Source organism: Tachypleus tridentatus, chromosome 7, assembly GCF_004210375.1.
Source record: "Tachypleus tridentatus isolate NWPU-2018 chromosome 7, ASM421037v1, whole genome shotgun sequence".
NCBI lineage: Eukaryota > Metazoa > Arthropoda > Merostomata > Xiphosura > Limulidae > Tachypleus > Tachypleus tridentatus.
Genome location: NC_134831.1, coordinates 40,415,884 through 40,437,232, shown reverse-complemented (window position 1 = coordinate 40,437,232; position 21,349 = coordinate 40,415,884). Strand labels below are relative to the sequence as shown.

At 32.6% G+C, this 21,349-nt stretch overlaps 2 protein-coding genes across 4 annotated transcripts in view; both read left to right on the top strand.

Annotated features, from left to right (window-relative positions):
- gry (trafficking protein particle complex subunit 11 gry) overlaps positions 1 to 14,501 on the top strand; it is a 55,559-nt gene extending 41,058 nt beyond the window's left edge. For 2 of the 3 annotated variants that reach the window (XM_076511252.1, XM_076511253.1), the window contains exons 21-31: positions 719 to 894; positions 1,659 to 1,834; positions 1,983 to 2,068; positions 2,557 to 2,616; positions 4,171 to 4,296; positions 6,540 to 6,647; positions 7,107 to 7,158; positions 9,311 to 9,416; positions 10,810 to 11,035; positions 12,436 to 12,612; positions 13,368 to 14,501. In XM_076511252.1, coding sequence (XP_076367367.1) covers positions 719 to 894; positions 1,659 to 1,834; positions 1,983 to 2,068; positions 2,557 to 2,616; positions 4,171 to 4,296; positions 6,540 to 6,647; positions 7,107 to 7,158; positions 9,311 to 9,416; positions 10,810 to 11,035; positions 12,436 to 12,612; positions 13,368 to 13,412 — 1,338 coding nt within the window. In that variant the 3' untranslated portion in view covers positions 13,413 to 14,501. The remainder of the gene's footprint in view (positions 1 to 718; positions 895 to 1,658; positions 1,835 to 1,982; positions 2,069 to 2,556; positions 2,617 to 4,170; positions 4,297 to 6,539; positions 6,648 to 7,106; positions 7,159 to 9,310; positions 9,417 to 10,809; positions 11,036 to 12,435; positions 12,613 to 13,367) is intronic. The other variant, XM_076511254.1, reaches the window with a different exon arrangement.
- A 4,245-nt stretch (positions 14,502 to 18,746) lies between these two features.
- The window catches only part of LOC143255501 (sucrase-isomaltase, intestinal-like), a 59,965-nt gene continuing 57,362 nt past the window's right edge, over positions 18,747 to 21,349 (top strand). The window contains exon 1 of the mRNA XM_076511255.1: positions 18,747 to 19,421. Coding sequence (XP_076367370.1) covers positions 19,252 to 19,421 — 170 coding nt within the window. The 5' untranslated portion in view covers positions 18,747 to 19,251. The remainder of the gene's footprint in view (positions 19,422 to 21,349) is intronic.

Below are 21,349 nucleotides of genomic sequence, written 5' to 3'. Positions count from 1 at the left end.
TATCAAAATTCCAGTTCACCTGTTTTGTTGCTTTTTGTATCCATCATCAAGAGAGTATATTGCAGTCTTATTGATGAAGGGTTGTCACATGAATATATGAATGAAAGATGTGCTGGAATCAGTCAATTCCAGATGGGGGGGAGTGCCAAGGCTGGCATCATACACAAAAAAAGTTTTTGCACATAGAGGTTCACACTGGAAAAGAATAGCTAAGTATTTAAAATACTTCTTCAGTATAGAAAAAATTATAACTTTGAACTTACTTTTTTATTTTACTTTGCAAATAATTGCTACAATATAGCAAAATATAAACTATGGAAAAATTCTAGTGAAAGAAAATTGAAATATAGTTAAAGTTATTATTTTACTTACATTTTAAATAATGATATGTTGAAGTACTCTCGACACATAAAAACTGCTGACTGGTCCATACGGGGGTAATATAATCAATAATAATTTTGAGAAATTTTGTTAAATTCCATTATCTTTATTAGTTAAATGAAAGTATTGTAAAAGTGTTTTCAATTTCATATAAATCCCACTTGTTATCCTTTTCCTGTACTTGCTGTTTTTAAATGATAGTCTTTCATATGACTGTTGTATAGTTACATTGCTCTGTTTGTACAAAGCAAGATCAACATGGTTTCATCTTGATGATATAATTTCATTTTTATTGAATAAACATATCTTTCTTTCTGTATTTGGTCCAAACTTGTAGGTATCAGCTGTGGCCATTCAGCTAGGAAAGGACACAACATGTTGTGCTATTCTTCGCTGGCCTGCAGCTGGAGACAGTGTAGCATCTTCTCTGCCGTGGTCCCAGATGTCTTCAAATACGATAGGACTGGGAGATGAATCGAGTTTTACACAGCTTGAAATGCAACCAACCACAAAGTAAATAATCCACTTTAGTTTTTGTAACATTTGAGAACTAATATGTACAACTTATAACTTCCAGGTTAAGCTTGTGTTTGCAGTTACATAATAACTTGTCATCTGAGTTTATGTCTTCAGTTACGTGGGTTATAGGGTGGGTAGAAGTTTATGAATCATAACTAAAATAGGTTTATTCATGAAAAGTGGTACACTTTGTCAGTCTTTTTCAACCAGACGATTTTATGTTGACCATTTCTGAGTTTGCCTTCGTAACCTTGAAATCCAGCTAATTAGGAAACACAGACATTGAGTATGATGATCACTGAACATTCTTTAATCTCAGATTGTTTTTACACCTTTGTAAATTATAATGAAATAAAAACTACTACATTACATGGCTGCACAATTCATCAATAACTGTTGCACGAAAACCAGATTTCATACGTGCCTCTTACTATAAAGATGATCCAGTATGTGCATGTGTTAGCATTCATCACCCAGAGTTGGCTATCTTGATTACTAAGTAATTAAAAACCTAAACCAAGGTGATAATTTAGTAAATATTACTCACATGTATTTTTAAGTCTGTCTGCACCATATCTGAATAATTTTTATGTAAATTTATTTGTAATACATATCCCATCACTGAGTGGAAGTGAAAATATTTTACTGTGAACTGTCTTGGAAATAAAACAGTATTAAGATTTTAGTGTGGCATAGTCACACACAGCAATCGAATATCTTAATTAATATTATTTAAGACACAAATATTTTTCTTCCAGAATTATTCCACGTCAACCACAGTTGTCACTCAATGTTGAACATCAACCCCCAGTGTTAATGCATGAGCTTTACTGTATCCATGTAAGAATAGAGAATAAAGAGGTAAATTCTGTGAGTAATGTTCGTCTTCTTGTGGACCTGGATGAGGAAGCAGACAATATTGTACGTCAGCATAGTAAGTTGTAAACTATTCTTTTAAATTATAGTTAATTTTCACAAGGTTTTTAACTTGATATATATATGCATGGAAAAGTTGAAATTAACTTTTGATAAAGAGAGAAAAATAATGAGAAGGAATTTAAAGTGATTTTTTTTTCTAACAGCACATTTCACTCGAGGTGAGGAGAAAGTTTCCTCTCTTCCTTGTCTGGATGATGTGGTGGCTGATCAGCTGCTTCCTGGAGAAAAGGTAACAGTACACATTATATAAGGGTTTTCTTTCTTTCTACTTCTAACATTGAAGTAAAAAATAGACATTATTCATGGTATAAAGCTCTCCTCTGTTCCTTCTGTGTGATTGGACATGTATGTAATGATATTTTCCTATCTGTAAAAATTCCAATTTGAGACATGAACTCCCTTGGATAAAAACTAGTAGGTTTTAGCCATCCAGTCAGTATCAAAAATAAAAGCACAACTTGGTAATAAAAAAACAAACAGAAAAACGTTTATTATTATCAAGTATTTATGGCTATGTTTGGTTTCTTGGTTTTTTTTTGTACAAATGTTGCACTCTTTAAGAGCTAACCCCCCCCCCCAATTCTTAGTTATTTTTGTATTTGGAGTAGGATATTTTACTGTTCAATTTAATCTTAATTACATTAGAGCTTTAAAAAATGTTGAGTTCACTTATGTCAACTTGCTGCAATCTTATTTTCCAACTTTTTTTTTACACAGGTCAGTGAGGAGGTGTTCATGAATGTGAATAATTTGGGAAGCAGGATTATCTTAGTTAAGGTAAAACTTGTCCTTTCTCACTCTTATGTTATCTAATGTTGGTCTTTTGAGAGAATATGAAATATTTGTTGTGCAGGTTATAGTCAAGATAAATGGCAGTATTAATAAAGAAACGTTTTGTTTTTCTGTCCCTTATGAAGCATAAATTGTGAGATTGAAAATATTAAAAGGTAAAAGCCCTAATATTTGTGATAAAAGGTTACTGCAGTTGGATGTTTCTATATTTTTATTGGTTTGTCTGTTATCGATTACAAATAAGAGATGTGTGAAAATATAATTTCAGATGTTTGTGGTTTGCTCCATTAGGAGAATTGTAATTATCTATTAAGTTTTTTTGTTTGTTTTTTTTGGGGGTTTTGCTGAGCATTTCTAAATTAAGGTTAGCTAAGCCTATTCCACAGGTTCTATTACCTGGCTATTTATCCTTTTTATTATGTATTCTTGATTGAACTTTATTTAATACACAGAGCTATGATGCCCTATAACTTAAGTAATTTTGAAAGGTGGACCTTTCTTCTTTTACTCATCAAGACGAAAGATCTAACTTTCAAAAGTACTGATTGTTGGGTATTGTATCTTTGTGCTAAATTCATAACATCATTATTGTATACAATACACCAATTGTTACCTGAATAAAGAAGCACATTATGCTAATTTATTTCTTCAAGACCAGAATAAGGTCTAATCTTACATAATTAATTTTCTTTCTGATATTTTTTATAACTTTTGACAACCACTCTTAGCAGTAGAGTACACAAGTCAATGAAACAAGAACCAGGAAGTATGAAGTATGTTCCTCCATCGATAAACATTCTTTCTTATGCTTTTCCAACCTATCATTAAATTTTTGTTGTATACATTACAGAACTTGACATTAACAGTTGTTCAAATATCTGGAATACAAGTGAAGCCTTAATAGTAACAATTTAATTTCTCTAACATACTTGCCCAATTAAACAAGTGAAAATTATTGGTTTAAACACCTGTTCTTGCACACGTTTTTTGAAAAGATTTCCATCTTCATGAGTCATCTTGGCAGCATTGTTTATCTTCAGCAGTATTTGCAGTTTTATTAGTATTTTACTGTCGGAATTTAGCATCATCAACACACACTTGTTGGATGTGAGAGAATTGCAGCTCATTAATTCTCACAAGTTGATTTAAGTTTTAGAATGAAAACCATAAGCAGCAATTCTTGGTAAGAAACACAAATAGCTTGAAAAGCACTGAGAATATATAACTTGGTTAAATAATGTGTAATGGTTACCATGTTTTTAACAGGCAACAAGTCCTATGGAATTGACACTGTGAGAGCCCATTTTACATATGTAATAAACCTTTAGCTGTATTCTAAAATATTCAGTTTTTATTGGTTAATTTATTGATACATTTTTGTAAGTTTTAATGGAAAATCTCCAAGGCAAGAGAAATCTAACACTCAAGCTGTTTTTACCAAAAATAATTTGATGTCTGTTCTGTGTCTCTTGAAGATTAATGGCCTACACAGTTATGCTTATCATTTGCTATAAGGATAATAATAACTTCTTTTTTTAGGTAACTTATGATATTGAAGTTGAAGTCGACAACAGAACTCTTCTGTGTCATTGCACCAGGGAAGAAAAATTAGAAATAGATACAATGGACCCTTTTATTTTTTCTATTAATCTGTTGAATATGAAGGTAAGTAGGAAACATAATGTACATAACTGTTTTTAGTCTCTAAATCAATCTGTTTATACCATCTGAAAAACCATGAGGTGCTGGTGCTGTACTGTTTGGTTATAATGCTGCTTTTTACGCAAACAAAATGTTTCATGTTTTATCCACCATCTACATCTTCATCATTAGATTTTTTCCCTATCATGAATACATTGCTAGTGTTATAACCAGACAAAATGGGACAACCAACACCATACTGACTTTCAGATGGTGTGAAAAGATTAACTTAAATATGCTAACTGTTTCTTATTACTTCAGTCACTGTTTACTTATGTCATCATCTTGACACTTTCAGCTGAATGAACCAGTTAGATGATTTTAAAGAGGTACCCTGTCCTGGTTTCTGAACTTGTTTGTTCCATTCTGGATGTAAAAGTGGATCTTCTTATTTCTAATCTAATCTTATGTTTCATGGTGCACCTGATAATGGTTTCTAAATACAAACAACAAGTTTTTAAAAATATACAAAAGTGTAATTTGTTTTCACACACTCTGATTTTGCTAGTTTCCTGTGTCACACAACGTGCGCACATTAACCCAAGCCACAAAATGATTAATTGCCTTCAAAATGCAAGTGTACAAAATCAAAACCTGGTTTGGCAAATAGAAGGAAAACCTACAAAGTTATTTTCTGATGTATTTTATGTTTTAAGTCAAAGTGTATTTATACACGACAGTTAGTAATAAAATGAAAAAAGAGTGAATAAAGTAATCTTGATAAGAAAGATAAAGGGCTTGATAAACACTGAAAATGGTATGGTATGTATAACTTGGTTAAATAATTTGTAATGGTTACCACTTTTTAACAGGCAGTAACTCCAACAAAATTAAGACTGTGAAGCTCATTTCACAGTAACTCCTACACAGTTCACACTGTGAAGCTCATTTTACAGTAAAACTTACATAATTGACACTGTGAGACTCATTTTACAGTAAAACCTACACAGTTGACACTGTGAGGCTCATTTCACAGCAAGTCCTACACAGTTGACACTGTGAGGCTCACTTTACAGTATATCCTACACAGTTGACACTGTGAGGCTCACTTTACAGTATATCCTACACAGTTGACACTGTGAGGCTCATTTTACAGTATATCCTACACAGTTGACACTGTGAGGCTCATTTTACAGTATATCCTACACAGTTGACACTGTGCGGCTCATTTCACAGTAAGTCCCACACAGTTGACATTATGAGTTAATCATCCGTGTTACCCTCACATCACTAACAGTTTGATCATGTGTTGTCGTGTTTAACAGGTTTATCATCTTTGTTATCCTAACAGTTTTAATATTCACTGCTGTCATGTCAGTTAAATAGTATTCAGAGCAGATCTATGGTAGTGATACAAGGACAAATGCCTATGACTAGTGGCTTCCTCTTTCACTGTCACTGATGTTATTTTTTGACACCACTCATCTCATTATGTACTATTGTGGGGAACATTTGCCCACTACCTGAAGTTCATTGTTGTCCCCCTTTTAAATACTCTACAGATTTCATTAATGACATGTAGGTGAAATTATAGAAATGATTGTTTGGGCAACTCACAGAGAAATAAGACTATGAAAAGGTATCTGTGAATAATATAGCAAGAGTCCAGGTTTGACATGGAATTGTTACGTTTGTTGAGAGGCTGAATGCTTTGTCCAAATTTCTCTTAATGTTAAATTTTACATTGTATAATCTGAAACAACCTAAATCCATTAACAAAATATTTGTTACATTCTGTGTGCCATATTTGAAATGTTATTCTGAATGAGATGATAACAAATGGCCCAGATTTTTGCAGAAAATTAAATAGACACACTTAGTATGTATTCCACCACTATAGGAAGCCTAATCTCATTCTGTCCCTTGTCCACAGTTAATGATAAAAGTAAAGTATAAGTTAGTGTTGAACGGTTAATAAATTTATAGGTTCGTGTTAATTTTGTTTTTAGGTAGATACCTGTTCTGTTACAGGTCAGATACAGTTACTTTTATAATATAAGTCAATAATTGCATCTTTTTCAATCTACATTATATCATGAAAAACTCCTGGTTTCATATTTATAAATAAATGCCATGCTAAGAAGTGGAATCGGTTGCTTGTAACAAATTCATGGCGATGTTTCTGTAATTTCTGTGTCATGTTGTTAATAAGTTGTGTTTACAGCTAGTGTTACTGATTTCAAACAGCTTTTGTTATCATCCTACAGTGTGAATCTGTGCAGAGACTCAGAGCAGAGGAACCATTTCTTTTACAAGTAGATGTCATTTCAAACACATCTCTAACATTAAGTATTGAGAAGGGGATGTTGGAACTGGTACTCTTTGTTTTTCTATTTGGAAATAGAATATATATCTGTATGTGTATATAATGGAAATTAGTATAAACATTTAGTGGATATCTTGAAACTAAATGGAGGAAAACAGATGAAATAACAAAATCTTGAGTTACTCTTGTAGAATTTCACTTATTTATGTGTTACTTCTAACAAGAATGTTCTGTACTTGTTGTGTGTAACATTTTTGCTTTTAATGACCTAATGTTAATACATCTGTGAATAATTTATATGTGTGAAAACAGCACATTTTGGTTGAGAAATTTTTTTTTACGTAGAGAAGCGAACATAGTTTCAACTTTTTCGGTCATCATCAGGTTCACTAAATTTCTCAACTCAAACTAGCCATTTTTACATATATATTTTTTCTCTACAAGTGGGTTTTCTCGACATCACTGTGAATAATTTAATTTAAAAACTTATTTTAATATCTTTATTTAGTGTCCCGAAGTGAAAACAACAGACGAAAATGTAGTTTCAAACCTCAAAGAAGGTTGGTTTGTTTTATCACATTTTTTAATTTGCATTTTAGAAATGTTCTATCTTCAAATTTGCCTTAAGCTTTCATTGAATTGAATCAAAATTGACACTGTATTTGTTTTAATAAACTCTTATGTTCAACCTTTTAGTTGTCCACTCTATATGTATACAATAATTATAGGACTTATAAAAATCATATTTGAGATTTTATGAGAGATTAGAAAGCTGCTTTCTTAACATTTAGAAATTTCCAATAAAGGAACTTATAACAGTACATCAAGACATCTTGTTAAAAAAAAACTACTTACTAAGATACAAGATAAACAGTTATTCTAATTACCATAAATAATTTTAGATGTTTATATCCTGGAAGAGATTCAATGCTCTGTCAGTAGGAGATACTGATTTGAGGCTTTCGTTTAAAACTTTGGTTAGAAACTTTATTGAAAAATTTCTACTTACACTGTTGAACCAACATTCAGAAATGGCTGAAGGAATCTTAGGTAATAAACAGAGTTAAATAAATTAAAATGTAAGAGAGATAGAAATAAAAACCAAATAAAGCTAAGAAAGGGAACCAACAACATCATGGTGTATAACTTAAGCCTAACATAACTATGTTCAGTGTGGGCTACATAAATATTAAGTCAACTTTAGAATAAGTCATTGTTTTTCTTATTTTTGTTAAATAAAAGGAGTTGGTTGGTCTGTTGGCTGACACATAACTTGCATCATGATAATGAGAGTTCTAGAAACTGTCTTGAAGAAATGGCATTTCATTCAGTTGCCAAAATAACAATGTTTAACTACTGAAAAAGTATTTTGTTTAGCCCAAAGGAAGAGTACAAAGTCTATTTATTTACCACAAACACCACTATGCTTAATCTCCAACATGTAACATAATGTTTAATCACAAAGCAGCAGCAATTTGTTTATTAAAAAGAACAACTAAAAAAAAATAAATATTTAGTTCCAACCCATTAACAGACTGTAGAAGTTTGCCCTGATGATAGTAACATGTTTACCAAAACTAGTTGGCTGTGAGTTATATTAAATAATCATACTTTTTGCAGTTGTTACTCTTAACATACCAGCACAATGTGCCTTATAAAAAATTATTTTAATTTGTTTGATCACTAAAACTAACTGTTAGCAGTCACTGAGAAACACTTATGTTTTTTCTCCATGAGATAACAAGGTGTTAAATCACAAAAACGTCTGTAGTCCATATAAATTGGAATTGTATTAACAGCACATGGTGTTATCTATGGCCAACAAGGAGCAAAAATGTATTAAGTCTTCAAATTAAAAAGTGTATTTAACCACTAAAACATTACTATGAGTTCAACAACTGAGAAATGATATTTTGTTATCCTAAGAGCTAGCACAAAATTCTTTTAAACACACATATAGAGATGGTGTTGAGAATTTGTTTAGTAAAAAGAATCACAAACAATTTCTGTATTATGGAAACAGAAATATTTGTTTCATTATGAGGCAGATCTGTTTACTTTTAGGTTGTGTAATTTGTTCATCTGTTCAAATGATATGATATTTATATTGCATTTTTGTGGTTAGCATACTCAACTGTTCATTTAAAGTTAAGTGGATCATGTCTTGATGCCAACAAATAAAAGTTAATATTATGTATTTTGAGGCCATGGTTATATTACAAAAGCAACAGACAAAATCCACTGTCTGCTTGGCAAGTGTAGCCCAAGAGTTCACTATGGGTGGTGTTGACTAGTTGCTTTCTTTCTAGTCTATCATTTCTAAATTATGGACAGATAGCTCTAATTTAGATATTATAAAATTCAACAAACAAGTATTATATATCAGTATGTTTGAAGGGCTACAGTTTGAAGCTTATGTGAAGTACAATATTTGGTATTTATGAAATATTTTTCTAATATTTATTGCTACTTTAATGTGTTTTAGATCATTAAAGCCTCTCCTTTTGGTTCTAAATTTAAAAGTGCTGAAAAAACATATTTTATACTCTTCTTTAAAATATGTCGTAATATTGAGTGCCAGTTTTTTGTTTATTTACAGAAAAATGATAAAATAACGTACTCATATTTCCTGAGTGATGGTTTGCTATGATTTACATGCAATATAATATGCATAATCTTATGTTAAAAGATGTTTTCAATGGTATTTATTAGTGTGTCTGAAGACAAGAGAACAAGGCACTGACTGCTTTTGTCTTGTTGCACCATGTGAGACTCAGAAACCGGTGTGTCTCGGAACTTACACCCTGGTCTGGAGGAGGTATAGTTTCAGTTGCTTACTTGATTTTTGCGTGGTTCTTATTAAAGTCTACCTTTTGTATTGTTACTTTTTGGAGATTTTAGTTGGTAAAAATAAAGTTTGAACTATAATGGAAATTTCATTTGTAGGTACATTTTAGGTCACATTTAAATATAATATATTCATCATATAAAAGGAATAATATATTAGTATTATTCAGTTCATATTCTGTTAATATTCTTTTTAATGTTTTCATTGTTGTGTAAAGATTTATGCTGCAAATGTAAGACCTTGGTAACTGTTAAACTAGCATGTCATGATCTTTCTCATCATAATTATCTTCCTAACACATCAGTAACTGTGACCTATTCTGCATTCTTCTAGGTTATAATCTTTTTTTCAGCCTTTCAGTTAGTATGATCAGTCCTATTGTTCCTCTATGTCTTATACTTTTTCCCTGCGTGTCAGTAGGTGTGACCTATCCTACTTTCCTTGTAAATTCTGACAATTTCTTTCAAGTATGTTGGTCGGTACGATCTATTCAACTGTGTTATGTTTTCTAAACTTTTTCCCAGTTTGTCAGTCAGTATGACCAATTCTGTTGTTTTACCATGTTCTCACCTTTTCCAAGAACGTCAGTTAGTATGACCAGTTCTACTGTTTTGCTATGTTATAACACTCTTCACAACATATCAATCTACATATTATTTTTCCTTTAAGTTCTGACATTCTCCCTAACATTAAGTTTTTCATTAAATTATTCCTGTTTACAAACCACAATACATTAGTTGGATTTCCCATTAGGCTCTAAACATCACAGTTGGCATGATGTACTTTCCCAACATTACTTATTACTGTGTTTATTAGACAAAGCTTCTTGTACTCAGCATGGTCCAAAATAAGCCATCAGAATTGGATGAATAATTTTTTAAGTATAGTTTATTAACAACAATAAAATTTTAAAAAATGTATTTTCTTTCATTAATTTGCACTATTTCTTCACAGTTTGGAAACAACTCCACCTCTTTCAACAAATGGTTCTAATTATTAATTATTTAGTTTGTTTTTCTCAGGCAATGAAACCGACAGCAAGACTGTTTCACCCTGTATTTTATTTAATGCTGCCAAATTGTCAAACCTGTAAATATTTTTTCCTTTAATTTTGATTCCTTTTCTAAAAAAAAAACAACCAATGAGTCATTAGATATTTTCTGTTATTAACAATATAAAATAGAATTGGTGTAATTTCACAAGCTTTTGTTAATTTTTAGTTTTCTGTACTGTTTTAAATGCATGGTTTCATTGCCTACTTTTCCACATTACTTATGTTTCATTATGAAATTGTTAGGAGAATTATGCTTCAATAAACTTTATAAATAAATGATTACTGTGTGTATGTCAATGTACTTAACAGAGAGAAAGAAACAGGATCAACCTGCACTGTAACTACCACAGTGGTTCTGCCAACATTGAACATAGAGAGTACACCACTTTTTCTTGAACTAAAAGCTCCTGCACATGGGTGGGTCAGGATCCCGTTAACCATTAACTACTATCTCCACAACCGAACTTCCAGTGTGCAAGATATAGAAGCTTTTGTGGACAGCAGTGATGCTTTTATGTATGCTGGAAATAAGCAAGTAAGCTGTCTGTTGTATTTATAACTGTTATAATTGTCTTCTTTTCTGTTGAAAACAGTCAGGTAAACAATTCAATGTCTGTATTAATAGGTGCATCTGTTAACCTTTATAATATAGGTTAACATATGCAAGTATTACCTGGTGTCTCATGTATTTGGTTAATAAGTGCTTGTTATAAAACAGGTTAACAAGTGCATGTGTTATACAGTGTATCATGTATTTGGTTAACAGATGTTTGTTATAATATAGGTTAACAGGTGCATGTGTTACATAGTGTCTTGTATTTGTTTAACATGTTCTTTGTTATAATATAGGTTAACAGGTGCTTGTGTTAACAGTGTCTCATGTAATTGGGTTATTAAGTGCATCTGTTATAATATAGGGTAACAGCTGCATGTGTTACATTGGATCTTATGTATTTGGGTTAATAGGTGCAGCTGTTATAAGGTAGCAGGTACATATGTTACACATTGTCTCCTGTTCAGGTTAATAGTTGCACCTTTTATGTTAGAGGCAAGCAGGTGCAACAGGCCACCTAGTACCCCACATAGTTAAATTGGAAACTAATCTGGTCACATAGTGTCCAACATATTGAGATTAATGGCTATACTGGTCATATAACGTTGAACATATTTAGTTAACAACTATACTTGTCATATAGTGTCCCATATATTTGGGTTAACAGCTATACTTGTCATATAGTTCCCATATATTTAGGTTAACAGCTATACTTGTCATATAGTGTCCCATATATTTGGGTTAACAGCTATACTTGTCATATAGTGTCCCATATATTTAGGTTAATAGCTATACTTGTCATATAGTGTCCCATATATTTAGTTTAACAGCTATACTTGTCATATAGTGTCTCATATATTTAGTTTAATAGCTATACTTGTCATATAGTGTCCCATATATTTAGGTTAATAGCTATAGTTGTCATATAGTGTCTCATATATTTAGTTTAACAGCTATACTTGTCATATAGTGTCTCATATATTTAGTTTAACAACTATACTTGTCATATAGTGTCCCATATATTTGGGTTAACAGCTATACTTGTCATATAGTTCCCATATATTTAGGTTAACAGCTATACTTGTCATATAGTGTCCCATATATTTGGGTTAACAGCTATACTTGTCATATAGTGTCTCATATATTTAGTTTAACAGCTATACTTGTCATATAGTGTCTCATATATTTAGTTTAACAGCTATACTTGTCATATAGTGTTCCACATATTTAGGTTAACAGGTTTATGTCTGAAACACTTTAGTGAATTTAATACATCTTTTACACGTTTTAAATGTTCTGAAATTGACTGTTTAATGTTTCTTAGTAATCAGATATGTAGTATATCTTGATAGTATTAAAAAGAAATATCCTATTTTGTGTAGCTACATTTTCGTATCCCACCTCATGACAAATACACACTGATGTACAACTTGTATCCACTGGTGTCAGGCTATGTGTTATTACCACGGTTACGGTTGGTGCTAAATCCAGGAATGCCCACTGCTCTTGCAGTGGATGACTTAGTGCAAGAAATGATACCTAGTCATATATTTATCATGGTGAGTACCTTGTTTGATATTTTTCTGTTTGTCACATTTTAATATATTCAAGTCTAGAAACAAGATAAAGGTTTGAATGTATCTCAAGACGACTGGTATGGGAATTAAAACTTTTATTAAAATAAAATAGAGAACAATGTTTTGACCCTCTTATGTCTTCATCAGCTTAACAAAGAGAGAGTTTGCAGTACCCATACCAGCCATCTTGAGATACATTTTTTCTTCAAGTGGGTTTCTTGTCATCACAAAAGGTTTGGATGAGTGAACATTGTGGATGACATTACACTGTCTAGTGATTGGAGATCATTTTAAGGTGATATAGCTATTATGCAAAGACACACCCAACAACACTGACTAACATTACAGTTCACAGGAAATTTCAGGTTTGTATAATTGGGTGTGTGTTTACTTTGAGAAATGTTCTTATACAAACTTTGAAAATTGAGGAAATAAAGGGAATAAATTTCCTGCATTACAAGTCATAAAATATGGAATAAAAATAAGAAAATGAAGTACAGAAAAGAAATGCATTTATAATCACATGAAAGAAGGAAACATTTAGTGCAACTTATAACTTAAGCTAAGAGAGCATTTACTAATGGTGAACTAGGACTGATAAAACTGGCCATAACAGAGCATACTATAAATTTTGTAATGTTGTGTGTAAGTGATTATAAAAAAATTTATTTGGAAGATCTGATACAACAGAAGCACTTGTTTACTTTGTGTTTAATTTTAATGTTTTATTCTTCCAGCCACAGGGTAAGACTTCACCAGATTTCAGTGTTAGGTCAGCATAATATCAGAAGAGTAAGGGTGGTAAAATGAAGCAGAAACGTCTTTTGTCTAATAAAGACACCCATTTACATTCAAGTATAGTGGTGGCTTCCATCTGCTAGCTATGTGGAAGGATGGTGGCCTGTTGGGAACAGTGGTTAATGTTTATGTATGTGCAACATTTCTAAATGGTGCTTATCTGTGTTTCTGACATTATTGTTATTTTGAATGACAAAGAGGAACCAACGTTTATTTGAATTAACATTCACAAAAATAATCAATTTGAACACTAAAGAAATTTATTAAATTTACAGTTTCCTGAATTTCTTGTAAAGGAATATTGTGACCTCATTGTAATCATGAATACAGTAAAGTAATTCATTGTGAACATGTGTACAGTAACACATTCTTTAAACATGTATATGATAACATATACTTCTTCTAAACATGTTTAGGGTAACATGTATTTTCTATAAACACATGCATGTTAATGTACTTCCTGTAAACATGTATCATAGTGCATTTTCTGTAAACACGTGTATGTTAACAAGCACTTCCTGTAAGGTCACATGTATGTTAACATGCACTTCCTGTAAGCTTGTGTATGATAACATGTACTTTATTGTAAGAATTTGTGTATAATAACACACCATAAGCTTGTGTATTGTAATATGTAATTCACAGCAAGGATGTATAAAATAACATGTTGTACCTCATAGTAAGGATGTATACTACAACAACCCATAGTACCTCACAGTAAGGAAGAGCAGAATGATGTGTATTATTCCACTCCAGTTAAAAATAGTTCCAGCCCTTTAATGGCATGGCTTAGAATCAACTATAATTTGTTGTCACTTAAATTTGAGCTATAAACTATCCACTAAAGATGATCCTACACAACATTTGTGTGAAGGTGTACCTGATTATGCATCTAGAATTCATACCCATTTAAATCTCAGGTCACCAACGTTTGCTCCTTCACATAAAAATGGATGAATTATTTCCTAATAGCATGAAAAATAAAATCAGTGAAGAGTTCTTTTTTTTTTTTTCTTTAAAGGAATTGTAAGCATATTCAAATAAAATACAATTGTAGTATCTTCTTTATCAAATGTTTGTCATACACTAGTTTTAAATTGTTACATTAAAAACAGAATAGGATTGGCTTTGACTAAATTATTCTGGTTTTGAAATCAGATTTAATCTTATTTTATTATTAAAGTTTGTAGTAACTGGGTAACTATTTTCCAAGTTAATACACTTGCCCTGTCAAAATACCAACCATAACTGCAAATTGTTATCCTAAGTGTGCTTATATTCTACTAACAGGTTTTTATAAGATAAGGCAAATATTTTCTAATAATAAAATTTTTTGAAGCAAAGGAATACATATCAAACAAGGGAACCTTCATAGCAGAGTCCAAAACCACACTTCAACCTGAACTGGAACAGTGTTCTCATCCACGAAGTGAAGGTTATGATAAAACTAAAGAGAATCTTTTAACCAAAATATAAGACTAAACAATATTACGTTTTTTGGCTCTTTATTTTCAGCTACCATATTAGTTTTAGAATGGCTTTATCTGATTATAATAAATAATTACTTTGTTTGTTGTTAAATGCAAAGCTATACAAGTGGATATCTGTGTTTTGCCCACTATGGGTATTTAAACCTAATTGTTGTCATCATAAGACTGCAAATTTACCGCTGAGTTAATAGACATGGCAAACAGTATTCAGAGTTAAATTGATATTTAGAGTAGCCTAAAAAAAAGATATTGTTAAATATAATACTAGTAACTGGAGAAATAATCGATAATCTAACTAGATAGCTACAAAAAAAAGTGAAAACAGAATTAACCATTTCAATGCCCTAGCAACCACTTCTATGGTACATCTTAGTTATCATGAGTATAATGTATTACATCTTTAAGATGGAGTAAACCAAATTAATAATAAGCTTCAGTGTGTAAAACATTATAGCTAGTGAATCGTGACATTTAACAGTAATGTGTGTGTGATGTCACACTATTATTTACTTGTCCACTACAGGTTTAAGTAAAATGAGTCTAAAATGGTAATTTAAGTATTATTTCGGTCGGAAAACAACTTATGACTCTTCTGAGTGCGGCATTACTTAAAGATCAATTAAATTTAAACTCTTAAATATTATTTACTATAAGTATTATTTGAAAATATCAATTTTATTAATGATAATAAAAGTAAACAAGTACAACCAATTAATTAAACAGTTGTACTCAAACAACAATAAATTTCATTTTTAATACATAACATGTCAGCCTTATGTCTATACTAACTAATTTTAAATGGTTATTTCTGTTTAATATTTATTTAAACATTTAAAACACGGGCATTTCACCAAAATCCTGTGCTGCATGTGACTACCAAGAAGTCTGTTTTGCCATGAAGCCGAATGGATTATGATTTATAGAAATATAACATCTGTTACTACCAAATTCTAACGATACCTTTGCTATTTACAGAACAATATTTAAATAAACATTGAAACATGCTTATTGTCGGATATACAGAGTGCAATATATATGGCTGCAATGTTTCGTTGGCCCGGCATGGTCAAGCGTGTTAAGGCGTTCGACTCGTAATCCGAGGGTCGCGGGTTCGAATCCCGGTCGCACCAAACATGTTCGCCCTTCCAGCAGTGGGGGCGTTATAATGTTATGATCAATCCCACTATTCGTTGGTAAAAAGAGTAGCCCAAAAGTTGGCGGTGGGTAGTGATGACTAGCTGCCTTCCCTCTAGTCTTACATTGCTAAATTAGGAACGACTAGCGCAGATAGCCCTCAAGTAGCTTTGCGCGAAATTCAAAAACAAACAAGCAACGTTTCGTTAAGTTGATCTGATATCATTAAATAAACTAGTTTGACGTTTCGCATAACATGATATTTCTTTAACATGGTAATTATTTATTTTTATATATTCTTGTTTTTCCTTCATAATTACACATCGTTTACTCTGTACATAAAAATGTTTAATTAGATCCCAGTTACTTGTCCAAGTTTGTATTTCAGTCAATGTCATCTGTTATAAACAGAGAATTAGAGCTTTGAAATAGAAAATTTATATACTAAATGCGACCTTTGCGGTTAATTTCGTGTCCTCTTGAATTTTCCTTATTCTATCATTTTCACCCACAAAGTTTAAGCTACGCTTTCTTGCAAACATTGTGTTAGATCCATACTTTCTGGTTATATGAAACAATTTTACGCAGTCAGACGGACAAATTCGCGTAAACGTAACTTTACTCAATAAAACTACATACCTGAAGTAAACAATAACGTAATGGTATTTATAATACTGTACAAAGTAAGCAACAGTTAAAATCGTTCAGTGTATAACACAATTTTAGGGACCAGAAATTCACAAAAACGAAGAATAAAACCAATACTAAAGAAAAAAATAGTTAAAAAGTGTTTATAGCACTCTATGAAGCTAACTTATGACAAAGTAAAATTGTAACGTAGCTGAGCGTGTAAAACGTCTAAATGCGCGTTCACAAAAAAGATAAGGTGAATGGTTTTGCAAGTCAATATCAGTCGTATTTAGTGTAATGTTCATTTTTTACGAAACTACGTGCGGATTAAGTGCAGTTTATGTGAAATACTTTTTTTAAAAAAAGTAAAGTGGAAATCGAAACCAGTCGTAAGGGGAGGACAACGACATAGTGCCATCCGGTAGCACAGTCGTTTCATTAAAGAGTTTTACTAAGCGAAAAACAGAGAAGGTGAATCTAAATAGAAAAGCCAGTACGCAATCCGGTCTCCTTGGATAAAGGCCTTTCAAAAGATACAAGATTTATACATTTGATCGAGTAAAGTTTCGGACAGATAATCAAAAGTGTATTATGTGTATATATAGGCCCGGTGGTTAGAGCGCTCGAGTCGCCGAATATACTTGGTCTTTCCGCCATAGGAAGATTATAATGTTATAGTCAGTCCTACTTTTCGTTAGTAAAAGAGTTTGCAGTGGCTGGTTTTTGGCTACATGTCTTCCTTTTAGCCCATAACTTATAAATTAGAGATGGATACGCAGATAGCTCTTTAGGAACTTTGCATGAAGTTCTGTTGGATCCTGACAAAGATTATTTTATACATTGTCCTTCAGACCAGTAGGCCCCCGCAAGAACAGCGGTAAGTCTTCGGATTTACAATGCTAAAATTAGGTGTTCGATTCCCCTAGGTGGACACAGCAGATAGCCCAATGTAACTTTGCTATATAAAAAAAGCATGCAAAAGTAGAGACACTTTGATGGGCTGTTTTTTCTTAGGGGGGGAGGTATCAGAGAAAGCTATGGGGACTGTGTATTGCCTCTGGTACGTCTAGGGCGGATAGCCATGGAAACCAAATAGATCCTCTTTTTATTTGCATCCTACAAGTCTAATAACACTTTTATAATCAAAAACTAAACAATGAATTATTGCATATTAACACTTGACCAAATATCACAACTGTTATATTTTTGTGGAATCATGTGTGTCCTTTAATACTTGTGGACAATTTCTATGGCTGATAAAAGGAGTTTTTTGGTTTTTTTCAAGGAATAAGAGAAGGAAAGTAGCTTCTTGAGCCCCTTTCCTTATGTCATTGCTTCAGCTTAAATGTAATACTAATAAAAACATGGTTTCGTAGTATCTCTTCAGATAGGGCCTTTATATTCAGTAGACAAGTTATTTGGTTTTATATGCTATTTTAAAGCACAATATAATCAGGTGCAGCGTTCTTCATTGAAAATAATGGGTATTGAGAAAGCGAAGGAAACCTAGAGATTGTACAATGCCAGTATTACCTATGTGGGTTACCAGTTCCACAAATAGCTTCAAGTATGTGTGTGTACCATTGTCTTTCCAGATCTTAAGAACTCTGTGCTAAAGCACACTTCGCACTTTGGAGCTGTAGAAGCGAGATAAGCCCGAAGGTTAAAGATAAACCAAGAGTTGGCTGTGGGTGTTGCCGATGACCACTAAACACCTCCCCTTCAGTGTATCCCATGGAAATCTAAACTTTTTTAACATTAACATTTATTAAAAAATAATGTCAACTTTTTGTGTTGTTGTTGATAGACGCTTGTTGTTGTTTGTTATTATTAAATGCAAAGCTACATTATACGCTATTTGAGATCTGCCCACTATAGGTACGGAAACCGGTTTCTAGCAGTGTAAGTCCGCAAACACACCACATTGCCCGTTGATAGACGCATTCACCAACTGCTATAGATTCCTTACAGTACTATTAATTAAAGAATCCTTCGCATAGCTACATTTTTTACCCAGCAGAAACATAAAAATGTGGCCTTCCATACAAGTCAGTCAACACCCAGACAGTGTTTCCACGCAGAGCTCTTCACTTTCTGCTTTGTTGTTGAGGAGAGACAAGGGAGGTGTAATGGCCAGCAAGCCGAACTTTGGACATGAAGTTTCTTGGATTGCGTTCTGTTAACTCCGATAGAAAAAAAGAAGAAAAAAAAAAAGTTGCGCGTTGCAGTTTGGAGCCGTGGGTGTTGTGCAAGTGGTGGTCAGATTCGATTAGAGTATTCCAACAGTTGTCAGTGAATAGGGATATTTAAAATCACTTAAAAAACTTATCAGTAGTGTAGAGCTAGTTGTTTACACACAAGTACTGGCAAACTGCCAAACTAGTGTAGTCAGACGAAGTTAAAGAAATCTGATATCATTCATTTCACACAACAGCCGTGATCGACGAACAATAGTATTAAGATGCAGAGGTTAGTGTAAGTTTTCCTTTTGTAATCTCTCCATCACGTGCAGTTACCACGCCAATTCTTTACAGGATCAAAATAATACGACATTCCTTGTCCAACAGAGATGGGGGCTGACCGAACAAAATGTGTCTTGTTTCTCACAATTGTACTCCTGGCTTTAGCAGGCTTAGTCGCAATCATTATATACGTGAACGCGGTTCGTAAAAGTTATAAACTTCGGGTGGATTGTCTTCCGGACACCGATCCTACGTACAAGAAATGCATGAACAGGGGGTAAGTAAAGGTCGTAACCCTTGCCAGAGAAATATATATATATGTGTGTGTGTGTGTGTGTTGTGTATGCATATATATGTACATAAATTTAAAGTTTATTGATAAAATTGATTAGAAAAGGTATGAAGTTTATTGTATTTCATACAACTCAATTTTATCGTCACAGAGTCTATACAGGTGTGTCACTTTACCTTAATTTTTCCAGTGAGGGTCAACACGCAGGGCGTGTAGAAAACTTTAGTTGTGGTCCAAAATATATACATTTCTTGTAATACAGAATAGCGGATATTCTAAACTTTCAAATCTTCCACGGGAAGAGAAGTAATAGTGTGGCTGTACTAATACAAAGTCTGGGGAGGGGACACACTATACGGTCTTCAGGAGAGAATTTTAAATAACCGATACGAGTTATCTTGACCACAAATACTCGTCATGTTGTAGGTGTATATGGTTTCGAGGTATATGTTACGTTCTACAGAAATCTATTTCCACCGGAAGTGGCATCATAGCATACAATTATAGACAGTAACTCATGAAAAAGTGCTGATACGTCAAACGCTTATTCGCTACTTTTTCGTTTTTGTAAACAGTAATTCAGTTTGAATGTTTTACAGACAGATTTATATCTTCGTACAAATTGTTTATACTTCCCACGAGATATGATGTTGCTTAATAACATGTGAGACGTCTAATACCACGTGACAGGGTTTTGGATAACACCTCGTGATAGACAGATGGGTAATACCATCTCTCTCTCTCGGATTTGGGTATCATATGTACTCTGGAGGGTCAGGTGCTCCTTAACCTCTTCCTCCTTTCTTTACTTACGTAGTCTTGCAGTGTTTGATGGTGTTAGTTACTGAGTTTTGGGTCAGAGTGGGGTGAATTATTCCGACTATTTTCAGGGCACTGTCCATGTAGTGATATACATGTATAGATATTGTTTTGCCTATCAGTAAGATATCTTGTTTGTTGGTGGCACTTTTGTTTTTACTTTTTTACTTATATTTTTATTTTTATATATATTTCATTTATTATTATTATTTTTATGTTTAGAATATATATTGACCGGAGAGAGATGTTTAGGATTATCTTCATCATGTATGAGGTGCCTGTCTAGTTCGCATAGTAACTCATTTTTCATCTGATTTTTATCAAATACGTTATTGTACTGTGTACGAATCTATCTGGTGTGGTTGGTATGTTTGAATATTTATGTATAAATTGAGATGATGTTGCTCTGGGAACTCTATATGCTGTTGTGAGGAGTGTCTTTTGGATTGTTTGTAGCTTGGTTTTAATTGTTTTGTCACTTACAGTTATCCATGCTGGAGCTGCATAGTCGATTACTGGTCTAATATATGTTTTGTAAAGTTTTAGTATGTTGTCTGGTGATGCTCCACTATTTTTGCCCGTTATACTCCTAGCATAGTTGGTTCTTTGCCAGACTTTATTTTTAATTTCGTTTAAATGGTTAACCCATGTTAATTTTGAACCACAGGTTAGACCTAGAAATTTTGCCGATATGGCAGTCTGAAGTAGTGTTCCATTCATATATATTTCAGGGTGTAGTTTTTTGTATTTTGTCAATTTTGTAAAGACGACAAGTTGTGTTTTTGCTGTATTTATTTTTATTCTGTATTTTTGACAATATTCGATTATTCTATTTAGTTGTGATTGTATGCTTGTGGCTGCTATTTTTGGTGTTGTGGCACTTTTCCAGACTGCCACATCATCAGCGAACTGTGATGAGAATCCATGATTAGGATCCTTCAATGGCATATTGTTTACATACACGATGAAGTGTATAGGGCTAACCACCCCTCCCTGTGGGACACCAGCTTCTGAAGTAAAGTACTCAAAAAAGGTACCCTCTACATTTATTCTACATTTTCTATTTTCCAAAAAGTTAGATAACCAGTGAATAA